Genomic DNA, 25,885 nt, shown 5'->3' on the forward strand with positions numbered 1-25,885 from the left:
TATTACAACTGAGAATAGGAGGTGGAGTTGCGCACGTCACGTAATGCATGAAAGAGATAGCAGGTGGTCTATATATAGAGTAACAATATAGGTGCCACTGGAAGTGAAACATAGTCGAGGGTGACAGGGGTTGATAAGAGTAGAAACTGACAGACGGGGGCAACTGAAGCTTCAAGAGGAGAGGCCTCTGTCCTGCAGTAGACTGAATATGTGTAGGCTGATGTCAATTTTGCGAAAGTGAAAGCAGCAAGGCTAAAAGGTACGACCTTGACAGCATGTTTTTATTCAAGCTCTCTCTGCCGGAGGTGGATAGGGGAGGGAGAAAGTACATCAATGTTTACCAGGCTGCTAAGTGAGATGAAGGGAGAGAAATAAAAGGTGGTCAGAAATCAAATGCGGACAGTGAATGAAAAAGCAGGAAAAGGAAATGAACTTGAGAAAAGAGGGGCACACAGATGCCCTTTCAGAGAAATGTATGGAGGTTCAGAAGCGACCAGCACGCTCCTCTCGGTCCTTCTTGTCTCGGGATCGGGACCTGCGCTCACGGCTGCGGCTGCGACGCCTGCGTTCACGGCTTCGACTGCGGCGCCGGGGTCCCTTGGGACTTCGTGATCCGGACCGAGACCTGCCCAACACAATTGTTTCCATGAACAGTGGCCAAACCAACTTTGATGTTAATGCTACATCCACAATTTTCTGTGGCAATGAAGGAAAGATATACAGGCAGGGCTTCTTCATGCGTTACTGCACCAAGTGGCTTATCAGCATAATTTACTATAGCCAAACCTTGTTATTATGAAGTCCCAGCAACAGCTACAATTACTTTGTTGTATGCAACATTCATTATAAAAGCACAATGTTAGAGAAATGCATTCATGACACCGTGTGTCAGAATTTCAAGCCACCCATCAAGGGCGATACTGTCGGTCATTCACTTTCGGAGATAAATTCACTTTCACAACATTTCATGCGACTAGCAAATGACTCATCGGTGTGGACAGGGGACAGAATCTTCCTCGCACTGTGCGACGCATGCTGTCCGACATGACTGACAAGTCGTTGCACCAACATTATTTGCTACTTGTTACTGTGCAGCTGAGCCCAGCAAAACTGACATTGATCAATTGCGATCACTGACTATTGACGGTGCGTCACATGTCCAGTCCACAGCATGCGTCTGGTCAGATGCCAGACACTCGCTCCAGACTGGTCGTGGCTGGAGCTCTAGTTTGCTAGTAGTGACAACGCTGTTGTTATGAACACTGCTTCCCATGACACAAGCAATAATATGCAGTGCATGTCGGTCGGTGATATGACCACTTGCAACAGATTTCGGGACTTGGCACCGGAAGCATCAGTGTCTATGGGTGATGGCGCTTCTTGCTCAGTGCTGGGTACGCTATCTTCGCACTCTGCCAGGAAAGCTGCTATTTGTAGATGCTCGCCCAACAGGTAGAGTGCCCAATAAGGTGAAAGTGATTGTATCCAGGGTGTCGAAGTGAAAAAAATTAAAATAGCGGTTTGGGTTTAGGCTCAATGCGCTCCATTTTAGTTCTGGTTTGAAGAAATCAAAATTTATAATGGTTCGCAAACCGGTTTGGCTGAATTGGGAGCGCCATGAGAAATGCTTACTTCACAGAGTCCTGAAACAACTTTTCGCCCACAGAACACAACCGGCATAGCCGATTTCAGGAGTGCAAGCGCCCCTGCTGAGGTGGCCGTAGTAACCATCACATACCCATTGTCTATCGTGATTCTCGCACACAAGGCAACTCTTGAGTCGTAACAATCTGCTAGTAGGGTGTGCCAAGTGAAGAAGTAGTTATTCGAAGAATCGTGCGAACTGTTGAGCACCCGTTGTCGGCTTATATACTTGAACTGTTTTGTGCCGAACCGGTAACTGCTGTTACTTTTGGCTTGGGTTTCGGTTCAGGCACGTTCCAAAAATATCGGTTTGGGTTCCACCAAAAATTGTAGTCTGGGTACGGGGTTCAGTTGGTTTGGTTCGACACCCTGATCATATCCACAAAAATTACTGATCGAGAATACTGCTCCGGAATGCCTGCCTACCAAGAAACATGTTTTGAACTGCAAGTGAGCAAATATTCGCTTCGCTATATCTGATATTGCATTGGACCTTGTACTTTCGATTTCATTATAGCCATAGGTTAACCCACTGAAATAAAGCACTGTCAACCAAATTCGTTAATTTACTTCGTTGCATCCGATAACTGGTTATATCTGTTTTTTATACCAAGGTTCAATATACTTGTAATGACTGCGTTTGTCAAAACGTTGATTTAACATTGTGCGGTGTATTTTATGCCTCATTACAAGTACTGCACTAAATAAAATTGCTGTGTTCTTGCTGCCCAGCCTAAACAAAAGCAAATGAGACTGTGGGATTATCTTCAGGATGCTGCCACATGTGTTCTCACTGCATGTTTCCTTCATTGCCACAGACTGTAAATGTAGAATGTTCCTCATAGCTGCTTAGAAACAAGTCCGCGTGAGGTGCTGACTATGCGACCGTGGGCTATGGTGGCGGTGCATCCACGTGTGGTTGTGATGGCAACATGACATCAGCGAGAGCAGAAGTTTTCGCATCAAATATTTAGCTGCGGGTTTGAGCTCCCACTCTCACTAATGAACAAGTTGCGCAGGGAGAGGAGACAAGAGCGGACATTTTGCAAGCTCTATCATCCACCTATGCATGACGCATGAATGCACGACGCATCAAAAAGGCTACTAAGGTGCACGAAACTGCTGCAAGGAAGCGAAAAACTACATGAAACGTAAAGAAAATGTGTCCTCACAGGCAAAGGACTACATCCCAGGCGGGTTTTAGGTGTTCAAAGTAAAAATTTTAATGTTTACAACAAATGAAACTTTGAGCTCCGTTTTGTCAGCTTTCATTTTTTATGCAGTTGCTTCCAGTCATCCCAGTGCCATTTCACAACGAATGAACAGAAAATCATTCTGTCTTTTGCACTTAGATCCTGAAACACTGCTGAGTGCAATAAAGCTGTCCATTTTTATCTGCACTTCATAAAAATATTGATAATGGGGTTTTTGCAAAAGTCGTTAATAAGACGATAAATATGCATAAAAAAGCTAAAAAAATTTTGCTCATTTCAGCATTTAAAAAATAAACTAATAGCTTTATTGCACAGAATAGGCCTTTGTGAACATGCTGATGTGAAAATCTTGGTGAACTTATGTGTAATTAATTTGGGGATGACCATTAGAGGCTGTCAAGTGTTGTAACTCGAAAACTATAAGAGATAGTACAAAACTGATTTCAGTTATGATAGCATAACAAATCATACCTGGATGCCAAATTTTATCAATTTATTCCCGTAAATAAAAAAGTTTTCGTTGCCACGTCCCCTCTTCAAGCTATAAAGGAAACCTATACCAGTTTTCTTTTGTGCTACATTCAGGTGGATGACAATTTTTCCTTTTTATACAGCCAGCGAGTTTGCAAGAGATAGATACATGAAATGAACCTCCAGGATGATACCAGTTTCAACATATTTCCCAAAGTGTAAGATGAAATGCATGGGTGTTCCAGTTACTTTTGTGCTTCAATGCATAAGAAACAGCTTTGTTTAAAAAATTAAGTGGAACAACAATGCATTCTTATGGCGAGTTTGATGGTGCATATCTCCAAACTGGTGCCAATTTGGAAATTCATTCCAAGTGGATACACCTCGCAAACTCAGTGGCTACAATTAGTAAATTGCAATATGCGCTGCAAAAAAGTTAATTCGTGATTTGTCTTTTTTTAACTTCTTGAATATGTGTTTCGATTTCTCAAGCAAGTAATGTCCACCTCTTTGAATAATTCAGCTCAAAGATTAGAATTATGTTATCTGTAACAGGTGACCTTTGAAAATTCTGGAAAACTTAAATGTGATCACCACTCACACACACAGCCAAGATTCTGGAGCACTAGCTTTTTTTTTAAAAACATTATTAGTTTGATGAATCACAGGCAGCCTCACTTTACATTGAAAAAAAAAAAAAAAAGGAGCTTCATGCTTTTTCTGTAGACATGTAGGCTTTTCTTCATGCATTGGCCTTCTTAGCATTGAGTGCAATTTCTGTTTTACATGTCAAAAAGGTTTTTGTACATTTTGCAGATATCAGAACCCCTTCAATCATAATCATAAAGAAAAAGAATAACTGGATGGGGCATAGTACACTGTAGCATACTCAGGATACTATTTTGCAGCCAAAAATCTAGAAACATGTACATTCAAATAAAACCCCATGCTTGTTTGGCATGTACGTGTAAGCAAACAGAGACCTTGCAAGTCTGCTTTGAAGTTCTTGCCTTATTTGCCTCCTCACCCTAAATTTTGCAATGAGTAAAGAGATGATTGCTGTTGCTAACTGCCTAGTTGTGCAAAACTCAAGAAGAGAACACATGCTCTCACTAATGAATCAGGCAACCGATCCGTGCTTTCCAGCTGCACACAAAGGACATGGCTCACCTCCTGCGGCGCTTGCGGCCGTACAGTTCCCTACGCAGCTCTCTCGAGATGGGCTTGAGGTGCATGAAGTTGCAAAAGCCACTGCGAGTGCACTCCCTAGATACAACATGGAAAAGAAGGCAGTCCCGGATGAAAATGCACATCCCCCCCCCAGCCCCAGACACAAGGCCAGGCAATGCTCGACACACCAATAGCTATGCATGCCACTATTGAAGTACTCGGGCCACCACTGTAGAACTGCACTTCGGCAAGGTCAAAGCAAGCGCTTAAACCGGAACACAGGATTCCATAGAGGCTGGTGGGATCCAACTCCAACAAAAGTGGCTTTCTTACAGGCAAAAGAAAGCACTTAATTCTTAAGTAGGGACTGCACAGCTTCAAACGTTTTATAACCTTTCCCTTTGGAAGGAAAAATAAAATTTAGCTAACTGCAGGACATGGAGCACCATGACTAAGTAAGAGAATGAGCCAGACATTCAGGATATTGGAACATTTCTTACAGTATGCCGTTTCCAGAAACTGTGGTGCCAAGCTCCTACAGTATGTCTGAGAATGGTAGAAGGCCTAGTGTCAATAACATGGTGTTAAACAGATATTTCAACGTGTAATCCACGCTCACTGCAAGCCACAATGTGCGCACTTGATCTCCAGTGCAGGTGACAAAAGCCAACTGTGCATTCCTCGCACAGTGTGCTTGCACACACTTTGCAATGCCACACTGCTGACAGTTACGAGTGAGTCATGAATCATGTCCTGTGAACGTGGCCTACTTCAAGATGGAAAACGCAATAAAAATGTTCGTTTCTGCTCCTTTAGGCAGTATACAGAAACTGCACTCAAGCCTCACTTTCTTAATAACAGGTTGTAAATGCCTTCCTGACTGACACCAATGCTATGTTGTGGAGGTTTTATGGACAGATAACCCTTGTTTTCTACAACTGAAAGAATTAGGGTGTAATATTACTATATGAGCTTGCAGTGAAACGAAGCTACAGCACATTTCGCAAAGAAACTTGTGGTTCCTGCTGATGTGGTATTATCTGTGCTACCTCATGCAAACATTACCCACAAATGAAGAACCTTCAGCTCAGTCAGGGTGGCAGCCCAAGTATCACTTTGAGCATTAGCGTTCCCCCTTAGTTATTAAATTAATTGTCAATAATCACATGTGTCTGTTTACAGTACCTATGCAATTAGCTTACATCAGTGTAGAGATAGTAAGCCACAAGGATACAATCAGCAGTTGCACTTGTGCATTGTGATAAAATCTCTGGACTCTCAAACAGCTACGGTTACCAGCCATAACAGCGGACAACATTCATAAACAATCTCAAAGCTGCAATATTAAGACAACATAACAGCACTACTCACAAAATTTCTTCAGAAGAAAAGAAAAACGAGTTAGTTTCGATATGCTGGAGCAGGCTAATTATATGCACACACTGTTCTTGTTAAAACTGTTACTTCTAAAACATAAAATTTTAAGCAAAGAGCCAGTCAGCAAAAACCTGAGTGGCATCAATACAGTAGATGAAACACCCTTGCAGTTGCTTAGAAAAGCACATTTGGAACAACACAGCATGAAGAATGTAGCAAAGAAATACAGAGGAAACTGCACACACATGGGCATTTCTAGTGGGTGCTATTAAGTATAGACATGCTGCTCAGGCATGTTCACAAATTCTATGGTGTAAACATACCCTAAAATTAAAAATTAAATTATAGGGTTTTACGTGCCAAAATCACGACCTGATTACAAGGCACGCCACGGTGGGGAGACCCGGAAATTTGGACCATCTGGGATTCTTTAAAGTGCACCTAAATCTAAGTACAGGGGTGTTTCTACATTTTGACCCCCATGAAAATGCGGCCACCGTGGCCAGGCTTCGATCTCGCGGCCTTGTGCTTAGCAGCCCAACACCATAGCCACTAAGCAACCATGGCAGGTAAGGTAGAAATAATAACCACTACGTGTATTTGCGTACCATAGTAGAAAGAAAAATGGCAACGATCTTAAGAAGTAAGAGAAAAAGGCAGGCAGTCTTTTTGGTGAAATTTTATGCTCCTTGTTGTGTAAAGTAATATTGGCTCCTTAAGAGCATTGTGAACCTACTAGACAAGTTTATTTACAATATTGAAAAAAGTGTTGCAGGACCTCTTCTAACAGTTATACCTTGGTGGCTAACTATTAAAGTAAGTTTTGTAAGCAGTCTGGAGCAGTGAGCTTGCACTGATTGCTTTAGATATATCACCCTCATCACAAAAACATTGGACCGCGCAATAAAAGTTTCAATTCGAAACTAAGAAGTGCTTGATTGTAATGTGCAACACATCCGGTGTCTTAAACAAGCAAATCAGGCAACAGCACCCCCAAATAAAGCACTAGGCCTTAGAAGCCCTTCCTGTTACAACAATCCTTGTGAAAATGTATCATTTGCTATAGCAAAGCCCGTATGTCGAGTAGCTTTCCTGCTTCCATCGGATCAAAATATTTGCGATTCTTAAGCCCTTACATGACTGCACCTTTTGTTGCATTAAAAGCATGTTATGAGCCTTTATTTGATACCCATTTTATTTTCATACCACATGATGGAAAGCACACTCTGCACTGCTTGCACACTTCAGGAAATAGTAAAACACTTTAAATAACACTTCCGTTTGTTTACAATGTAAGGACACTATGAATTGCATTTCTTTGCAAGCAGACTGAGCCGCTCTAAAGAGTTGTTAAATATATACGGGCACTTCATAACTGCATACTAGCACGAGCGTTGGGCTTCCAGAGCCCACACTGCATTGCCAGGTACCCTACAGCCAACAATACTTAGATTACCTTACAAATTTTGTCACGTCAAATGGTTTTATGCTGTCAAGAGACACAACTATACATAAAAGACGAAACAAATGTCATTATCGGCTCAACGATGGACAAGTGACAGGTAGCGAAATCGCCTTTGCTCTGTGGCTACCCCTGAATCAAGAAATCTTGACCGCAAGGAAATAAAAACGAGAGAGCTGAAAAAGAAGGTCCCAGAGCTGAAAAGTAAAGCCAACAACTTTCATGTTGCAGCTGGAGCTGAAAAACAAAGCTGAATGCAGGAGGGGAGGGAATGTATCGGGGGAGAGCTCAAACGTTGACCAACTAAATTGAGAGATGACCTCAAGACGAAGACTGAAATGGAAAAGACGGCGTCAGAAATGGTGGTATGTTTTGGTGCCTTCCGCGCCAACTGATGACTGTGCTATACAGTGCGGCAAAGGGGAAAAAAAAAAAAAGAAATTAGTCGCATGCGACACTCGCAAGCTGAAACGAAACTGACGGTTTTCACTAGGAGGCACCTAGAGGGATCCCAGTGCTCTTTCACCTAGGAAAAAGAAAGCTGGAACAAAATGCTGCAGGAAAAAGACAAGCCAGGGGCAGCCATTACTTCATTAATTAAAGCCAGCTTTTCTTAGCAACCGCAAGGAGTTTCTGGCAAAACCTAGCAGGCAAAGGTGCAATTCTGCAATGGCTGAGAGTTTTTCTTGGTGACCCCACATGTGAAGAGCTGAAGCTGACCACGGCTACAACTGCCGCAACAACCTGACGCACCCACCCAAGGAAATGCCACTTACTCAGTAGCTGCCGTGGAACGCCAAGTCTTTGCTTTCAAGCTAAAAAGACAGAGCACAGGGTTACTCCTCAGAGCTTTGAAACGGGGCAGCGAGCTTTTTTTAATGGCTTCCGTGTTCTCGAATTTATTGTAAATAAAAAAATTATCTGCACATCGTTCCAGATATGACTTGATTCTAGCAGAAACTTTCACTGCCAATGCACGAGCGGCAAGGAATCTGAACATACGGCTAATAATGCCAGGGAATGTGTGGCTGAATGAAACTAGCATTGTCTGAGAAAAGGGGGAAACGGTCGTAAATGATGAAAGCTGCTGCTGCAGCTGATCAGAAAATGCTACAAGCGATTTTTTAACCCTTCACCTACTATGTTGGCTTCAGAAAAGCATTCTCAAACTACTATCTTTTCGTTATCAGGTTGACAGATGCAACAAACATAAAATTCCCAGAAATTATTCTTTTTACATGCCTCTCGCATTATAACACACTGTGAAAAGTTTTGGCAACAACAATCTGGCTTTCCTTCAAAACTAGTCATGTACTTCAACTGTCTTTGAAGCAAGCTTACTTTTAAAAAGTGCACACTAGAACACTGAAAAACAGACTTTAGTGCGCATGATGTAGTAAACCAATTGCCATATTAGATAGAGCCACTAATGTTGGAAGCCCAAATATTTTTAAAATGACTTTCAGAATGACACACAGTGACAGTCCATCACACAATCATCAAACAGCTCTATAACTGAAAACTACTATGGCAGCTCTATCACAGAGATACCATAATAGCCCCAGTAAGGCTCCTCAGGACTGGTCAAGATGCTTATCTCTGTTCCCTGCTTACGAGAGTTATACACCATCTGCTGTAGCGGTTTCTGAAGCACATACTGAACCGATTCAGTAAAGCAGTCACAATGCCATGTGTAAAGAGCTTAACAATCTGCTCTTTTTTTCAAAGATCTTATCACCTGCAACAAGTGATGTTTAGTTGGCTACTTCGTCTCCTCCAGGACACTCAAACCATATAGGTGAAGTATGCTCAATCCTGAATACATTGGTCAGGTGAAGCAATTGCCAGCACGCTCATGAGGCTATTCCCAATTGTCATACAACACCAATCAAATTGTACTCTAATACCTGCTCAGACTGTGAAGAACGTCCTCACAGTCAATATTTTAGACCATTTTTGTACAATGTTTACAGTATGGGAAACAGCCAACAACGATAAATGTGATTTCCCTCTGTCTCAGAGTTAATTCCTAGCAGAAGTTTTATTGCTTTTGGGACCATCTATAGATGAACATAATTCTTCACATTGACACTTGTGTTCAGTAGCAGAGTCATAAAAAAAGAAGTGGAGAAATACTAAGGTTTAAGGTAGGTAAGGGGTTAGGGTGTGCACGCAGGAAATAACCGACAAGGGTTACCTTAGCCAGGCATGCCACAGAAAACTGCATAAAAGTTCATTGATAGACCCCACTATCAGCAAACGATGCGTCAAAGAAACCTGACAGAGGACCAACCCACCAATTCCCCAATCCTGCTATTTGCATTACATCTCAACTCAACCAGTGGCATCACATCTATACGTCAACATGCCACATATCAGGAAACACAAAAATCCTTTGAATAAAACCTTTGAAAGCTTGAGACCACCAGGACATATCAAGCAGGATAACAATACAAAATGAAGTATGGATAAGAAACAGCTACAGTTATCGCTAATATGAAGGTGTGTAAGAGTCACAGCTTCAGTTGTTACACTACTCATATTGTGTTTTGAGCTTGAATGAATACTTCTCTGTCGATTGGAAGTGGACCATTCATAAGCCTGACAGCAACAGAAGGTAGCAGAACTTCTTGAATAACAGAAAACACTTGGCAAATTACAGACCACACTTTCAGCTTACATTCTAAAGACAAGCTGGTATTGTGGCAATTTTCCTAGTGCTTGGTATTTTATCAGAATAAAGCATGTTATGTTAGTGTAAAGACCAAGCTAAAGAAAGCTACGCTAGAACCACTTCCTCAATTGGAAATAAACCTCAGAATTTGTGCGGATGTCTTGGACTGCACATCAGGCATGAACAAACTGGAGATTCCTCAATGAAACACTTAAACCTCACAGATTTTTATCTCTGCTGCACAAGGTGAATGATACATGGCAACATATGCCATGTATCATGCCATGTTACACTGCATTTTAAAGTAAGAAGTTCCATGCATTAAACTCACGACTGCAAAGCATTCTTGTGCTTTCCTGTGCAATACATAAGCTAGGACTGTGGCTACTTACCTGAAAAACACTCAACTGCTAATCCCCAATGGCATTTACCTTATGTTAATGAATTCTTATAGAAACAACTGCAGCCACTAATTAGTTAATGACCAAGGCTGGCAATGACAAGAAAGCAATGAGGCCATGTCGGGCAGCTAGGTAGATTAGGTGTCACTGAAATCTGGTGTACTAATTTGTAGGGCTGAGCACACATGTCTTGTAGCAAAAGCTGCAAAAACCTGAGTAAAGGAGTCTGAAATGTGCTTACCCGTAAATTTTGAATCAGTGTCTCTCATAAAACGTTCTTTGTCAATGCTGAAAGTGCCGCTTTTTTCAGCTGCACAAGGACACAGCTGGGCAATGAATATACAGGGTGTTTCAGCCAATTTTAGCCAGAGTTTAAAAATATGCTGATGCACTCTAAGATGATGTGACCAAATGGATGTTGCTCACTTTTGTATGTAGTGTTACGCTATCTTTTGTATTTTGCTTAAAAAGATAATTAATCAAGATTAATTAACCAACTTCCGAAGCAACGAAGTTAGGCAAAAAATTCCAATTAGAAAGTTGAAAAACGCTTTGCAAAACGTCCGATTAGACAATTTCCAACTTTCTATCTATTCGGTATTAGTGTTTTTCAGCTTACTGTGGTTGCCCGCGAAATACCGTATTTACTCGCATAATGATCACACTGTTTTGTAAAAAAAAATTGATGCAAATTCAGGGGTGCTATCATTACGCGGGTTAAATTTCCCGCGAAAATGATTTTTTTTTTCATCCTGCGTTTGCTGCGGGATGACAACAGGTCAACAAGCAGGCGGTTGCTGCTGTAACAGTGCGGGACAACAAAACAAATATGGCGGCCGGCGGAGCAAGCCGAACGCGATTTTTGTTCTCGTGAGTACATTACGTGCATTGAAACAGTTTCTTCCGTATCAGTAATGAATAATACCGTTAATATTGGCAAGTTTGCGACAATACCGCAGCCATGTCCACTTTGAGGGGACAGAAACAGAGATGGGCGCGCGTAGCTGCCAGTGACATAGAAACACATGGCGGGCATGCTGCGGAGACTGCGGCATTTGTCTTCACTACTATCCTAATACGGCACGTTTCCGCTAAGGGTGGGCGAATATCTTAGCTGTGTTACAAGCGTCGGCGTATGAACAGAGTACACTTCTAATGTATTAGTGTAAACGTGGCCACTATAGTTGCCGCTCGCGATTTGTTGCGTGCTCGCGAGTGCAGACAAGAAGAATCGAAAGGTGCCTTTTTGTTGTTGGCCTAAACCATTATGAAGCCTACAAGTAATAAAGTCAAGGAAAGTTTGGTTGTAGCTTTTTTTTTTTTTCATGGGAGTGCAGAAAATGATGAAAGGAATGAAATTGGACATCTGCTTAAGAATGTTTGGTGCGTGCAGACTGCTTGGTATGTCTTCAAGAGTCGTTCGCGTATCATTTGACAGCATTCAACAGATGGTAAATGCTATCATCATTAGCTAGACTTGGCACACAACATATCGCTGCGACAAGTTCGGGGTGTGATTATTATATGGGAAAGGAAAAAAATTGTATTTTGACGACAAAATTCAGGGGTGCGATCATTACGTGAGTATGATCATTATGCGAGTAAATACGATACCAAAAGATATGTGACATAACCACTTGCATGCCGCGATTTCAGTGCTCCCAAACTGTCCGCGTACAAACGAACATAGCATTTAGCAGGGTGTGCCGCCGCTTAAAAGGCAACAGGGCAGTGACAAAGCCGTTGACTGTGCGATTTACGCCAGCCAAGTGCTTGCCTCGTGGCGGTGCATGACAGCAATAAGCAGACATAGCAGCAGCACACCCGGCTAAATGCTATGTTTGTTTGCGTGTGGAACGCTTGGGAGCAGTCACGTGGTGTTCTTTTTGTATTTCGCAGACATCCACAGTAAGCTGAAAGGCACTAATACTTATTAATAGATAGAAAGACAGAAACTGTTTATTTTGGATGTTTTGCGAACCAATCTGCAACTTTCTAATTGGAATTTTTTTCACAGCTTCGATGCTTCAGAAGTTGGTTAATTAATCTTGACTAATTATCTAATTCAGCAAAATACAACATATAGTGCGACGCACTACGTACAAAAGTGAGCAACATGCTTTTGGTCGCGTGGTCTTATAGTGCATCGGCATATTTTTGAACTCTGGCTAAAGTTAACTGAAACACCCTGTATACGCTCAAGACAATCTTCCGACACCGCCCCGATTCTAGACATGACAAACACCCTCATCTACACTACTAACCAATACAGCCTTTGCCAGGGTCATTAAATGTGACCTTGGTTATGTTCTCTGTCTAAAGCAGCTACATACAAAAAGAAAGTATACACAATGCAACACGAACAGCCACTGCACTTCACACATTCACACATTCAACCAGCCTCAAGTTCTGTCCCCAGAGGCTACCAGCTTGCAATAAAAAGCATACAATAAAAGCTGCAGCTGAAAATTTGCAGTGATTCACTGTAACTTCACTGCTAGGCACAATGAAGACAAGGGACTTGGGACGACAGCTTTGCATGGAAGGCAGACAAGGCATAATTGCAGAAAACAGGGCCAAACCAGCCTATTCTATCAGCTTGATCGTGTCAGCCACCTAAGCATGTGCAGTGAAACCTACCTATAACAAAGTTTATAACAATATGTTTGGAATGTGTATTGCAACCACCAAAACCTGCCTGCTTTCAATTTCTGCCAGCATCTGCCTGCCTAAGCAAGTGACAAGCCCTCCTTGTCTTTGGCACGACACTGAGCTACAGTCAGTGGCAGGCTAAGAATTTAGCGGCAAGCAACCCTCAAAAGGGAACATGTGCCAGTAAATCTGTTGTCCAGATTTTCTGCTCCTTCCTCATAGTACATGCATACATCGCCTCGTTTTCACTGTCTTGGGTGCTTCCATGTAGCACGGAACAAGTTCTAGCCCTGCTGCAGAGCTTATTGTGTGTCAGAAGTGAGTAGCAAATCTATGAAGGGAATGGATCAATCGGTCGATTCAGCATTTCCTGGTACATCTTGGCAGTGGTGCTTGCACCCACACAAAGCTAATGGAGTGGAAGGAAGGAAGAGTTGTCAGCAAGGAGGTAGTTGTACACGAGGTAAATGTAATCCTTCTTACTCCCTTTTCAAACAAATAACAGTACAAGCAACCTGCTTGTGCACTCTTATTTGACCTTAAACTTGGTGATTCAGTGGTGGAACAGCTAATTTCACCTTTCGGCGCAGGTCCTGGCGCAGTAGCAAGGACTTTTGGCACGTGGTCCAATGCACATGTGCTTACCAAATACCATGGAAATATGAATTGATAGAGTCAATATGTTGTGGAGACGGGTTTGTGCAAGGCTTACCCTACAAGCGCGGTCAGGAAAGCACTCGACGCTACTCCCCATTGCGATGCACAAAGGGTGCTACTGCCGGGTTTGTTGATATGGTGCGGAGAAGGCACCACAGACAGATCGTGAACAAATGCGTGTTTATTATTTAGGATGCAACACAGTGCGAAAGTCATGGCTTGTGGGCAAAGGCTCACCACAAGACTGAACGAGTACGCATGCCTACACTGAACATGACATCATGCAATATGTCATGCCATGCACATTAGGGAATTTTCAAATAGCGGCCGCAAAATATAGAGTCAGCGCCCCTGCACACTGAGCGAGATGCAAATACAGGTTTGCATTTGCGTCAGCGATGATATTTGACCGAAATAGCACAGCAACACAAACTCGATGCAAAAGCATTGCACTAACGTACATGGTGGCATCCATCGAAGTGGCGGCTCTCACCGTGTACCACATTTGCTAATGCAATTCTTAAAGGGGACACTAAACGCAAATATAAGTCGACGTGAACTGTTTAAATACCATTCCAGAAACCTCGCAACGCTTGTTTCGTGCCAATAAAATACTTAGTTTACGAGAAAATTGCATCTGAAGCATCCGAATACCTTCTTTGAAATTCAAATCTCCCGCCACCCAACCGGGGGAGTGGTGACGTTGCATACGCCATCAGCACCCTTTGCTGTCGTCGGTGAGTAAAACACCGCCCAACAGACTGCGATACCGAGCCAAGATGGAGTGGTGAGTTTGCCGCTGCAGCTGCTTTTTGGTCAAGCGGCGCAGACCCTTCGGGCATCCCGCAACATCACATGGAAGTTGAATTCTCTGCTACATGCAGTTTGTGCGAGTTTCGCAAGCCAGAAAAACCAGCGCAATGCAGTGCTACGCGGTAATGAAACTACTGAAACGCGAATGCATGGGCGGTGCGGAGTCAAGTGAAAATGAAACCTCTCGACAGCCCACGTCGTCGTCAAGGGTAACTTCAATGAGTTCTTTCTAAAAGTGAAATAGAGCTGGACAAGTAGCATTTTATTTCATATTATAATACAATACAAGGATGTTTTTTGCAACGAGTGGTTGAGTACTAGTCACAGAATTCAACTGAGTGCTTTCATCATCGGGTAAGCACATGAATGTCCCGGGAGTGTCTCTAATGTCCTGCATTTACCTCAATTTCTCGATTATTAGGGCTCTGTTCGCAATAATATTGACGTCTTAGAGATTCTCGAGCACTAATCTATCACTTCAGCTTGACTTAATATTTGCCTTTAGTGTCCCTTTAATTATGCACCATGCACAATTCTCATCTCAGTGGCTCTTTTGCAAAGCTCCGCTATCACCCATAAACATTGAAAAAGTTTACCGTTAATCCTAGAATATGACATCCTCCTTCAGCAAACTCTGCGGTACCACACAGGTTCGACGAAGACCGAAATAAAGTGTCGTGCACTACGTTGTACATCCGTCAGAGAAAAATGCACGAATGACTAACCAGCCAACAGCCCATAGTTTCTCAATATAGATTGAAAAACTTCTTGGACGGATACCTGTCTGCTTCCTTATATGATGATGATGATGATGATGATAGCATGCTGCTGGTTTTGCTAGCTGCAAAGCATCGATGAAAGGAGGGTTTCGCTTTTATGCTTGCTTTGGTGCAGGCTCGGTGAAATTTTCCACCAAAATGTCGTCGTTTTGGTCCAGGATGGCCCAAAGGTTTGCTTGGCATAGTTTGGCACAACTGGCGCAGCTGTTCCACCACTGGATGATTTGGTCTCCTTGTAAATGGGGTACATGACCTGGTGTGCCCACTGCTGCTGAACAGCTACAGCTCCTCTTTGTGCTGATGGTATTTTCAAGAGAACTATTTCTTGAAGTGTTGAGGGATAAATGGTATGTGCCGCACACTTGCCTGAAAGGAGCCTATCCTGCATTCTTGATTTGTCACTGACTATAATAATAGTAATAATAATAATAAGTTCTGGGGTTTTATGTGAGAGAAGCACAATGTGATTACAAGGCACCCAGTAATGGGAGACTCCAGATTAATTTTGACCACTTAGGGTTCTTTAAAGTGTGCCTAAATCTAAGTACCCACAAGCATTTTCGCATTTCGCCTCCATTGAAATGCAGTCATCATGGCCACAATGGCATTTGTGATCTCGATCTAAGCAAAGGGACGCCAGAGACTGGCCCCAGTTCTCATCAGCTTTTATGCATAGGTACACTTTCACGGGTACATAAGCTCAACAAATGGGCCGCACCAACCTTGTGGCTGAGGGCTGAAGATGGCTGTGGCTTACATTACATACAGACTTTCAAAGTGACAACTGTTGAGGGTTCTTCCCATGACTTGAAATTACGTTGTCAGCAGTTGTCATCAATACTGCTGAATGCTTGAGAAGGAAAATCCAAAGAACCTGAGTTTTCTCAGGATTCAACACAAGGTGCAGCAATGAAGTGGCCATGCTGCACTTTTAAAAATCATACACTGTTTAAGGTGCAATTCGCCACACATTAATCATTATCAATCATGCCTTCTTTCCCCATGCTGCATGCATGCTACTTTGCTGTCAGGAATGCAAACAAATGACGAGAGGTGCAAGGTGTTTGTTCCTGGCCAGAAAATAGTAAATATTGATTGTGCACATGACTGATGCAGATTTTTCTGTGAAAAAATTGCACCTTGAAGAGAGTACAGTCTTTAGAGTGTAACACAGAACCGTGCCAGCTGCTTCGATGCACCACAAAAAGAACTGCACGTGTTGAGCACAGCTGTGTTCACGAGTCTTGCACTATGCCTGTTACAGGGCTGCAGTTGCGATGTCGCATCATGCCGTTTGCCCTAGTACAAGATGCAGTACCCCTTGCTTCATGTGTGACACTGTTTTATGAAAGCTACCTGCGTCTACCCTCAACCAAGCATGTGCAGTGATTAACTCTTCCATTGCCATGCATATTGAAATTGATCACCAGTGATCTGATATTAAGTGCCGATTTTAGCACGTTCAAGCTGTCTTACAAAAAATTAACCGACGTTTACAATACTCCCCAATGCTAAATTTGAGCGCAGCTGCATAGGTGTTTTCATTTCGCAATATATTGGCTTGTACGGACAATCTGTCTCATGCGCCATGTTGTAAATGGATCAAAGTGTGGCGCGACTGCCTCGCTAATTGGGAGATCGTGAGAGGTGGCGCACGGGTAATGTGTGGGCGAGATTAACAGCAGCCGCCGCAGACCTCTGTTCATGCAGCGCTTTGTTTCCACACAGACGGCGTGCGCTACTCTGGTGCATCTCGTAGCCATTGTTGCTGCAAATATCCTTCTTGCGCGGCACTACACTTTTCTTCTCCCACTATTGCCATGCCCTCCTCCGCTTTCCTCCACACTATCTGCTGTCGGCATCTTTCATCTTCTGTTGCGTTCCGCGTTCCTTTTCATTCTTTGCTGTGTTCGTTCGCTCAGTTACGAGGGACAACGCTGACACTTGCCGCAGGAACAAGCACCTAAGAGCTGTGCTCCGATACATAACACTACCCAGCTGGTAGTCCAGGAAAAGGGCTTTCAGAATCAGTTTTAATTTTGTTTCTGTGGCAGAACTGTGATTTTAGGCGCAACTTTTGGTAAACTGAAGCGTGTGCAGTGTGGCGACAGTTTGCATGGCCTTTGCCTTCATTGTATTCGAAAGAAAGCACATTGCTCATGATTACGGCACATCAACACAGAAACTTTGTGATCAGAGCTCCAGCAGTAAGTCAAAAGACAACATTACGTTGCTGGATTTACGATCTCGCAGTGCTGCATAGTGATGACTGGAAAAAGAAATTGGCAGCTGTCCGCTGGTAAGCTTAAGTTTCGACCCTGAGCAGCTTTATTCCTCTTAAGCGCATTCAAAAAGGTCTTCCACTTGCCCTATACAAAGAACTGGGCATCTTCACAATTTCTTTTTTACTTTTTTGCAATTGTATCCAAATAAATGAGTGCTAGTCTTCATAATAGAAAAGGGTTCTTGGAACATTACAATAAAGGCTTCACAAAGTTTTGTCTATTATCTGTTAAAGCTTTCTTCCTTGCAACTTAGGTCCTTAGAAACACCAATTATATTTTGACAAATTATTAATGCAAACTATACGCTAAAGCATGGTATGTGGCAACAATATTTTTCTCAAAATGGTAATCCTCCCCTGGTAACGAAAGAGTTAAACAAAAGCAAGGAAATGCAAGGTGCAGTGAGCTATCTCTATTTTTGGCAGCACTAGATGTTCCTGCAAGTTTATTTGCTAAGATGAGGTTACAGTACCCACTTTAAAATTTTCACGAAACTACTTAACTGCAACCAAAAGTATAGTGCCATCATTCTTTCAATATTATATGTGAAAACAGGGGAAAACCTGCAAGTGTGCACATTCTGATTTCTGGTTTTGATATTCTTACAGACAAATAAGCATACAACAAACAATTCCTAAGGTCATTATGTATGAGCTCAGCTATAAGGAGCCCCGAGTATGTAAAAAAACACTGCACATTTTACAGTTTGTTTTAAGCGAGCTCAGCATGTAACAGGTCACTTACCCCATCTCATACTGGCGACAGCAGGCCTCACGAAAGTCGGTGACTGGTGACAGCTCTGAATAGATTGGGTGACCGGCAAACCACCGATTGTTCAGGTCTGCCACAGCCTTCTCAGCATCTTCTTCCCTGCGAAACTAGGCAAATAGGAAAAGCAGAAGCTTTGACTAGTGCTACAATAACCTATTTTTGAAGCTGCCAGACCGGTTTCACTGAAGAGCTTAGCCCTTTGAAGGACAATTTCTCTTTTCCAAATGCAACACATCAGGTTTGATTTTTTTTTATTACAGATTTAAGATCTTCACACTGACCTATCTAAAAAAAAATGTTACTGCATTTTTTTTAGAGTCACCATTAATGTGACAAAAAATATTTTCTGTAGATAAACATGCATTGTGTATTCATGAATGCGGATTGGCTTGCATAAATACTTATAAGAATAAAAAGATAGACATGCTGAAATAGATATGTTCCGATTAGGCACTTGGGCAGCAGACCGCATCGGAGGAATCACCACTCGACCCACTTGCAGAGGAGCAACCAGCACGCACGCGCATAGCGTAGTCGAACTGTGTACGTGAGAGCACACAAGAAAACTATGGTTGTGCACCCGTCAGAAAAACCAAAAGGGTTGGAAAGTTGTAATAATCTTTCATCGCAATGCCAACAAGAGACAATCAGTTTCGTGAGCCTTGAGAAAATAAACACAAGCATGGAAGCATCGTAAGTATACGGGGAAATCGTTAGCTATAAACGAGCAAGCATCTAGCAGTGACCCTTTCAGAGATTAGAAACGAGACAGACATCAGCTTGTGTGAGCGCAAAGAACGGAAACAGCCTGCAAGATGAAACCAACACTAACCACCGCACGCCCATGAAAGTGGTTGCTGAAATGCCAGCGTAAGGACGGCTTCGAATTAAAACTAAGAGACTACGGAGTGGCAGCACTTGCTGGGCAACAGATATGAAAAATTGCCCTGTTTCTCAAACATACAGATGGTGCTTTATATTTATGTCTGACTCTCGAAAGGTTAGTAGCATAATATTGTTGCCACTATAGTGAGTGCACTTAACAGCAATCATTGCACGATGAACATCCGGGTTTATTTTGAGTAATTACGTGGGCACTTTTCTCTGGATTTTCTATTCTGATGAGCCCACAGGAAATGAACTCACAACATATGAACGAAAATCCATAATGATCTGTATCAAATACAATTAAACCTCGGTATAACAAAGTAGGTAAAATCGGCACTATGTAACGCAGGTTGTGCCTTCTAAATAAAATGCATGAATAATGAGTCTTATTCTGACTTGTGTTAATTACCAGATACAATCATCGAAGACAGTGACATGTTCGGAAAGAGCAAAGGTGTCCTTGCTTTCTTTTTGCATATATGTTACACTATTTAATATCTACTTAGAGATATATTAACGTTTTGAATCAGCAAGCACAGTATTACATCGACCAAAACGTCGATATACCTATCCAGAATATGAGACCCATATTGCTATCTTCATCACTGGACTGCAGCACTGAGATCCCTTGATATTTAACAAGAAAGCGAACAAAACACATAATGTCCTAAAAGAAAAAAAAATTTTTTTTATACTAGTGTCAATCGGGCCATTAAGAATTAGTTAAATGCCACTGGCCATTAACAATGGTAGCCAGGATACAGGTGATTGAGTTCAATCAGCAAGGACTGTGTATGCTACACCCGGGATTGACAAGCATGACTGCAGTGACCGGACCGCAATCCAAATTGCCGTAAAGCATGTTCATCCACAATGACTTATTGTGTTCAATGTGTAAACAAACCTTCAGTGTTTGTTTCAAGTTGTGTCTTTCGGTGAATGCTCCAAATTCAATCTTATTTAACAGACAAAATAAAGATTAGCCAGCTAGCCCGGTGGTAGTAGGTGTTCCAAGTTTCGTGTGCTTCGTCGTGCTGTTGGGTTCAGGATTTTTTTCATAGGGCTAGGTGGGTAAGTTTATGTCTCCCACCAGTAAAGCATTTAGACAAAGGGCTGCCAAGGCAAGCAGAAGGACAGTTTTTGCAGTGAAGAGCGCAGTGCATCTGTACTACCTATGCAGGTTTATGCTGCAAACGCACGCAGCTGCACCTTAGTTCACAGGCTTTACAACTTAGGGATTGGCAGCACCGCTGTGCGGTGGCTGGGGGAAGGCATCACCGTGGTGACCATGCGGGTGTGTGTTTTCGGCACATTAGCCAGTATATCCTAGGCACCACACTAAATCGCTCATACCAAGCCACCACGTTGGATTTCCGCTGGCTTGGCTTCCAGTGGCCCACTCTATAGCCTCCCAGATAGGGACGTGCGTGCTTTCAATAGAGAACACACGATATCCTCCAGTATCGCAGGTCATGCCCGCTGCTCCTTTGCTGAAGAAATGCTCTAGGGGAAGGCACTTTTTCTTGTTTCCTTTTTTCGGTCAACCCTATCGTCATAATCACTTAATGCGGGATCTGATCACCTCGAAACATAGTATGAGGCACGGCGTCATTCTACACCTAATAAATTTTATATTTTTGGCTGAGAGAGTTTTTAGGACTGTTCGATCTTTCCGACTATTTTTCAGGCCCTACAAGGTCCGGAAGATCAGTCAGCGACTGCATATAAATTTGGCTTTTTAAGCTGTAACTACAATCACCTTGCAAGGAAAGGGCATTAAAATTTTCCGATTATCTGGCAAATGGAAAAAAAAAAATTCCATTTTCTTGAACTTGAGAGTCGGCAACCAGAGATATGGTTTCATGCTGTGTCGACAATATTTTCGCATCGGTGGTGTGAAGCAAAGCCTGTGAAGCTTTTGTGTCCACTCAGCTGCCACAGCTGATGGCGTTCTTTGATAGTGGCTCGTAGTGATCATCTGTGTCTGTGACAATTTCCATTTGTTGCCTCAGTATACCTTCGCAGCAACAGTGAATGCCGTTATACTGAACTGGTGCATAAATGAACAATTATATTGAGGTTCAAAATACATAGTGTTCTATGGACAAGAAGTGATAAAAAGTTCAATATACTTTGTTAAATTGAGGTTTAACTGTATATTGAGATAAGGGATATTTCATGACTAACTTTTGTGCATTCTGCAATTTGTTGTAAATAGGTCTGATTGAACTGCACAGACACAATAAACCGACTTCACTCACCTTGACATAAACGTTGCCCACAAGATGGTCACCAAGGTTATCACACACATTCATCTCTTCAATCTCTCCATACTGTAACGACAAACAAATAAATAAAATGAAGGCCAGAGTACCAGATACTAAAAAAACAAGCAGCACCAGTAATCGGCAGAACGCACTTCTGATGTATGCACAGAACAAGAACTTTAATATGGACAGATCTTTGCTTTTGTATCATGTATATGTGAGCACTACTGATTATACACTTGTAAATTGTCTTGTTTCTGAGCTCCCCTTGTTTTTCTATTCTTTAAATTGCGACTAAGCAGCAGATAATATTTTGAAGGAACCTTCGACAGCTAGTCCAAGCATAGGCTCACAGTTTGAGCACGAGCACTTTTCAGTTCAAATCAAATTTACAAAAGTGACAGAACCACCAAAAATGAATGGAAATGCACGCCACAGAATATGGCATACCTTGTCTTCTAGCTCAACAAAGACGTCTTCAAAAAAGTTGTCAAAGTGCTCCTGCATTTCTTCTTCAGTCATGTTGGCCACTGGAACGAAACAAACGTGTTGGCGTGAAACACTATTTGCAGAAAATTTGACGCGAAACAATCTTCAAATAGACTAAGAATCAAGAAGGGATCACATGTTTTTTCTAACACTCAGAATTGCAAGTCGGGAAATGTTCTATCACGAGTGGGCGCTTATTTGCTCACATGTATACTGCCCCTGTCCCGCATGTTTACTGAAAACTAAATGAAGCTTACTTAACAGTACACACCTTGAAATTTAACATCCTTTCGCCATGCCAACTTGAATTTCATTAAGAGCACTGCACACAGCTCGCACTTACAAGCCTGCTGCACAAATTAAAGCAGCAATTTTTATTGTTGTAGTAATGTCCTTTGAGTTTATTAATTAGGAGCATCTCTTTTGGTGAACTTGAGGCAATGAATTAACATGTACAGTAAAATTCATTTGCTACTAGAAACCCACCTATGAAACCGTGTTTGGGTTGCTCCTACTTCGAATGTCTACTCTCAACCATGAGTGCTAACATCACTGTGTTTCAAAGTGCTACATTAGCATTACCTTTATTGCATACTAATGTTCTGCCTTGTTACCTTTCTCACTTTACTTGCAGACAAAACTGCTTTTTTTTTTCATTCAACACTGACCACTTCACATTTTTTTGTATGCGACGTAAATTCCAACTTAACATGGTGTAATATCAACATACTTTGTATTAATACCTTGAAAATTACAAATGATCCCTCCTGCATATTGTAATCATGTACAGAGGTGAGCAGCCTCGTCTAGAACGTGCCACCGAGTTCGAGACAGGTTTCTATTGCTCATCGCTTCCTTGTTCCAGTTTCCACCTTGTGCAATCCCGCCATAGGGTACTGCTGCAGCCCATGTGGCTTTAATATGATGCTGCCACGGCGGCCAGCGCAGCACCATGCCACTGTGTTTCTTACACATATAGCCAGGTGGCCGGGCAAGCAATTGAGGGAGAGTGAAATCGCCAGCGGGTCGTGCCCAACTTTGTCTTCGCCTTCTACAATTCCTTGCCAAGCAAAATTGATAACATTAAAGCAGCTCCGGGGAATCCAATTGCATACTGAGCGGAGCACTGTGCGATCACTCAGCCACTCAGTGATACTTCTAGAACTCCTGTAGGGAAACCTCCTCCCGACTCCTTAACCATGTCCTGTTCGTGCCTTGCTTCATCCCTGTCCTGCACTAGTTCTTTTTTTTTTCATGCAATAATTATTTCATTCGTTAATGCATTTCATCAATCGTCCTCCCTTTTTGTGTTGCTACTGAACTGTTGCATATATGGCCCATTCTGCCGCTTTGTCCCTGATCTGTCTCGTTATGTTTCAGTCATACACTGGCACAGTTGTATCGCTTAAATAAATGTGCCATTTTTTTTAAGTGTGTGCTGGCATTCTCTCCACCATTTCCGAGAAGATGCGTTCAAAGGCGGTGCTCAAGCAGTCTCGCTGCAGTCATTTAATTTCCTGTAGCCTCATCAACATAATCATCCGCGCGCCTGCGCACTCATTCGGAGAGTTGGCCAAGCTCGATGTTCTTTACGGTTACAAAACATGTCATCCATTGTTGCTGAACACGCAGCACTAAGGCAAGCAGACAGACAACACGTCTGGCGAGCATGGTGCGTACATTAAAATGCGCGGTCACCTGCTATCACTCGCACTTGCTTGCCTGGCCGCCTTGTTACACTAATAAAACACGGCAGCACAGGGCTGCACTGGGAACGTCATATTAAAGCCACATAGGCTTGCAGCACAGCTCTGGTGGCAGGAAGCAATCTTTCTGCCGTGCATGCACAGTGGACACTTATCTTGAATCCAGTGGTTAATGTTATACAGCACTACCTTGCTCAGCAGAGCCCCAGTGGTGCATTCTAGACAAGGCTGCTTTTGCCTGGGTACACCCTTGCAACAACAAAATAAATGTTTTATTGAATTATCAGCAGCAGCAACCTAGTTTATGTTCACTGCAGGCTGAAGGCCTCTCCCTGCAACCTCCAATTACCCCTGTCCTGCGCCAACTGATTCTAACACCCACAAATTTCCCAATTTCATTGCCCCACCTAGTCCTCTGCTGTCCTAGACTGCACTTCCCTTGGCACCTATTCTATAACCCTAATGGTTCACCATAACCTACACATTACATGACCTGCCCAGCTCTATTTTTTCCTCTTAATGTCAATTAGAATATCAGCTATACCCGTTTGTCTCTGATCCAAACCACTCTTACTGAATATGTGACCGCAAACAGCTTGGCACATTTATAGCGTCAATTGTGCGGCATGCCACCTTACAATTGCAACAGCATGCACAAGCACAGAAAGCACTCTCCAGTGTGAGCATTATCTGTTACAGTGTTCACATCGGGAGGACACAAGCCCTGCTAGGATTATCTGTACAATGCTGTTAGCAAGAAGGTTTGAGAATAGGTGTAGTTTAAGACATCACATCTGCGACGCGCTTTCCATTTTTTTTTCTTTGTATTACTGGAACCAACAGTAACAAAAGGCAAGGCATGTGCGTAGCAGGCAGCATTCGAGCTGGAAATTTGCACACTTGTGCACACTGCCGCCAATCTCACCATCATAAGGTGCTGACATGACATGCGGTCGACACTCGCTCACTATTAAGACACTGCAAGGGCTGGCTGCAACTGTGTTGCACAGCGAGCATATTCTCATATTCAAAACCCACGGAAGCAAGACATACAACATGCGTTGGAAAGTGCATGAATCATTAGAATAGTTAAACTTATAAAGTAGCTATAGTTATAGAATAGTTAAATTTTATAAAACATACAAACACTACCACATCCCATTTCAGTAAGCGATAGCGAAACAGTATCAAAGTGCACAACGACTGCACTTCAGTGAACTACGCACAACGGCGACACCCAGGCGCCTGCATTTATGGCGTGCGTGCTGACTGGCCCAGGCTGTTTAGTTAAATACGCAAAGCGCCTTGCGATGGATATGTAGGGTAAATGACACTTACAATGAGATCCATCAGCTGTCTGCGCCGAGTTCTGAGGATTGTGGTACAGGTTTTGCAGCAGAACAGTCTGCGACAAAGGAGAAGATTAGCCATCGATAAACCGAATGCCTTCGCGCTTGAATCGCAAAGGCGGGCGCGTCACCGGCATCCGCGACAGTGTAGGAAACTTACCTGACTAAATGTAGGTTTGTTGTGAATCCTCGAACATCTGTCGCCATGTCGACAGGCTCCAATCTTGAAGTAGAAGGAGCAGTTGACTCTACAAAAAGAAAGCGTCGTACGAGTTAACCAAGGCGACAAGTAGGTTTATTCACGCAACGAGCATATACACAGTAGGCGATATACTGCAATGAGCAAACAATGCGGTAAGCAAACTAGAGCGCGACCCATTGTGCTTTTTAACCAATGCAAAAAAAGTAAATATTCATAATGCTCTGCAGATTTGCGAGTATTACCCTCAAGAAAAAGGAAAGCGCTAGATGAAGCCATGAACAGAGGCATTGCTGAAACGTAGACAGTTTGTTTGCCTATGTTCTCCAATAAATAACAACAGCAGCACCAAGCATGAACACGGGCGTGTTGCTTGGTTAAAAAAGGCGAGTTGTGCTTGCGAAGCACGCAAGCAAGGGCATGAAATTAGTAACTTACTTATCTTTTTCAGTGCCGAAAATCGAAGCCAGATACTCCGCCATCTTGAACTCGCAATTCTCTTCACTCAGGACGGCTCTTACCGGTCATGTTGCGTTTATACTGATTTATAGAGAACGCCACAAACTTTATATTATTTAAAAATAAATAAAAGATAGAGCAAGAACATTTTTGTTTTT

The 25,885-nt window shown here is 42.6% G+C and overlaps 1 protein-coding gene across 2 annotated transcripts; it reads right to left on the minus strand.

The window, feature by feature from the left end:
* Positions 1 to 260: 260 nt before the first annotated feature.
* Positions 261 to 25,811, minus strand: U2af38 (U2 small nuclear riboprotein auxiliary factor 38). Of its 2 annotated transcripts, XM_050178992.3 has the most exons (9): positions 25,707 to 25,811; positions 25,230 to 25,317; positions 25,059 to 25,125; positions 21,976 to 22,055; positions 21,520 to 21,591; positions 18,344 to 18,477; positions 8,115 to 8,153; positions 4,500 to 4,595; positions 261 to 625 (listed from the first exon to the last, which is right to left on the minus strand). In XM_050178992.3, the coding sequence occupies exons 1-9, from the start codon at positions 25,748 to 25,750 to the stop codon at positions 484 to 486; spliced, it is 762 nt and encodes a 253-aa protein (XP_050034949.1). In that variant the 5' UTR covers positions 25,751 to 25,811; the 3' UTR covers positions 261 to 483. The 2 variants fall into 2 exon arrangements, with proteins under 2 accessions (XP_050034949.1, XP_050034950.1); XM_050178993.3 differs by lacking the exon at positions 8,115 to 8,153.
* Between the last annotated feature and the right edge of the window lie 74 nt (positions 25,812 to 25,885).

The sequence above is a fragment of the Dermacentor andersoni genome, chromosome 5, assembly GCF_023375885.2.
Source record: "Dermacentor andersoni chromosome 5, qqDerAnde1_hic_scaffold, whole genome shotgun sequence".
In the NCBI taxonomy this organism is placed as follows: Eukaryota; Metazoa; Arthropoda; class Arachnida; order Ixodida; family Ixodidae; genus Dermacentor; species Dermacentor andersoni.

Bases quoted from the DNA above. Each gene is read 5' to 3' on its own strand.
- U2af38 (XM_050178992.3), bottom strand. From the start codon at position 25,750: ATGGCGGAGTATCTGGCTTCGATTTTCGGCACTGAAAAAGATAA. The intron at 22,056-25,058 runs GTAAGTGTCATT...GTTTCGTTCCAG, and splicing joins GACAGCTGATGGATCTCATT to TGGCCAACATGACTGAAGAA. The intron at 18,478-21,519 runs GTGAGTGAAGTC...CTATTTGCCTAG, and splicing joins TGGGCAACGTTTATGTCAAG to TTTCGCAGGGAAGAAGATGC.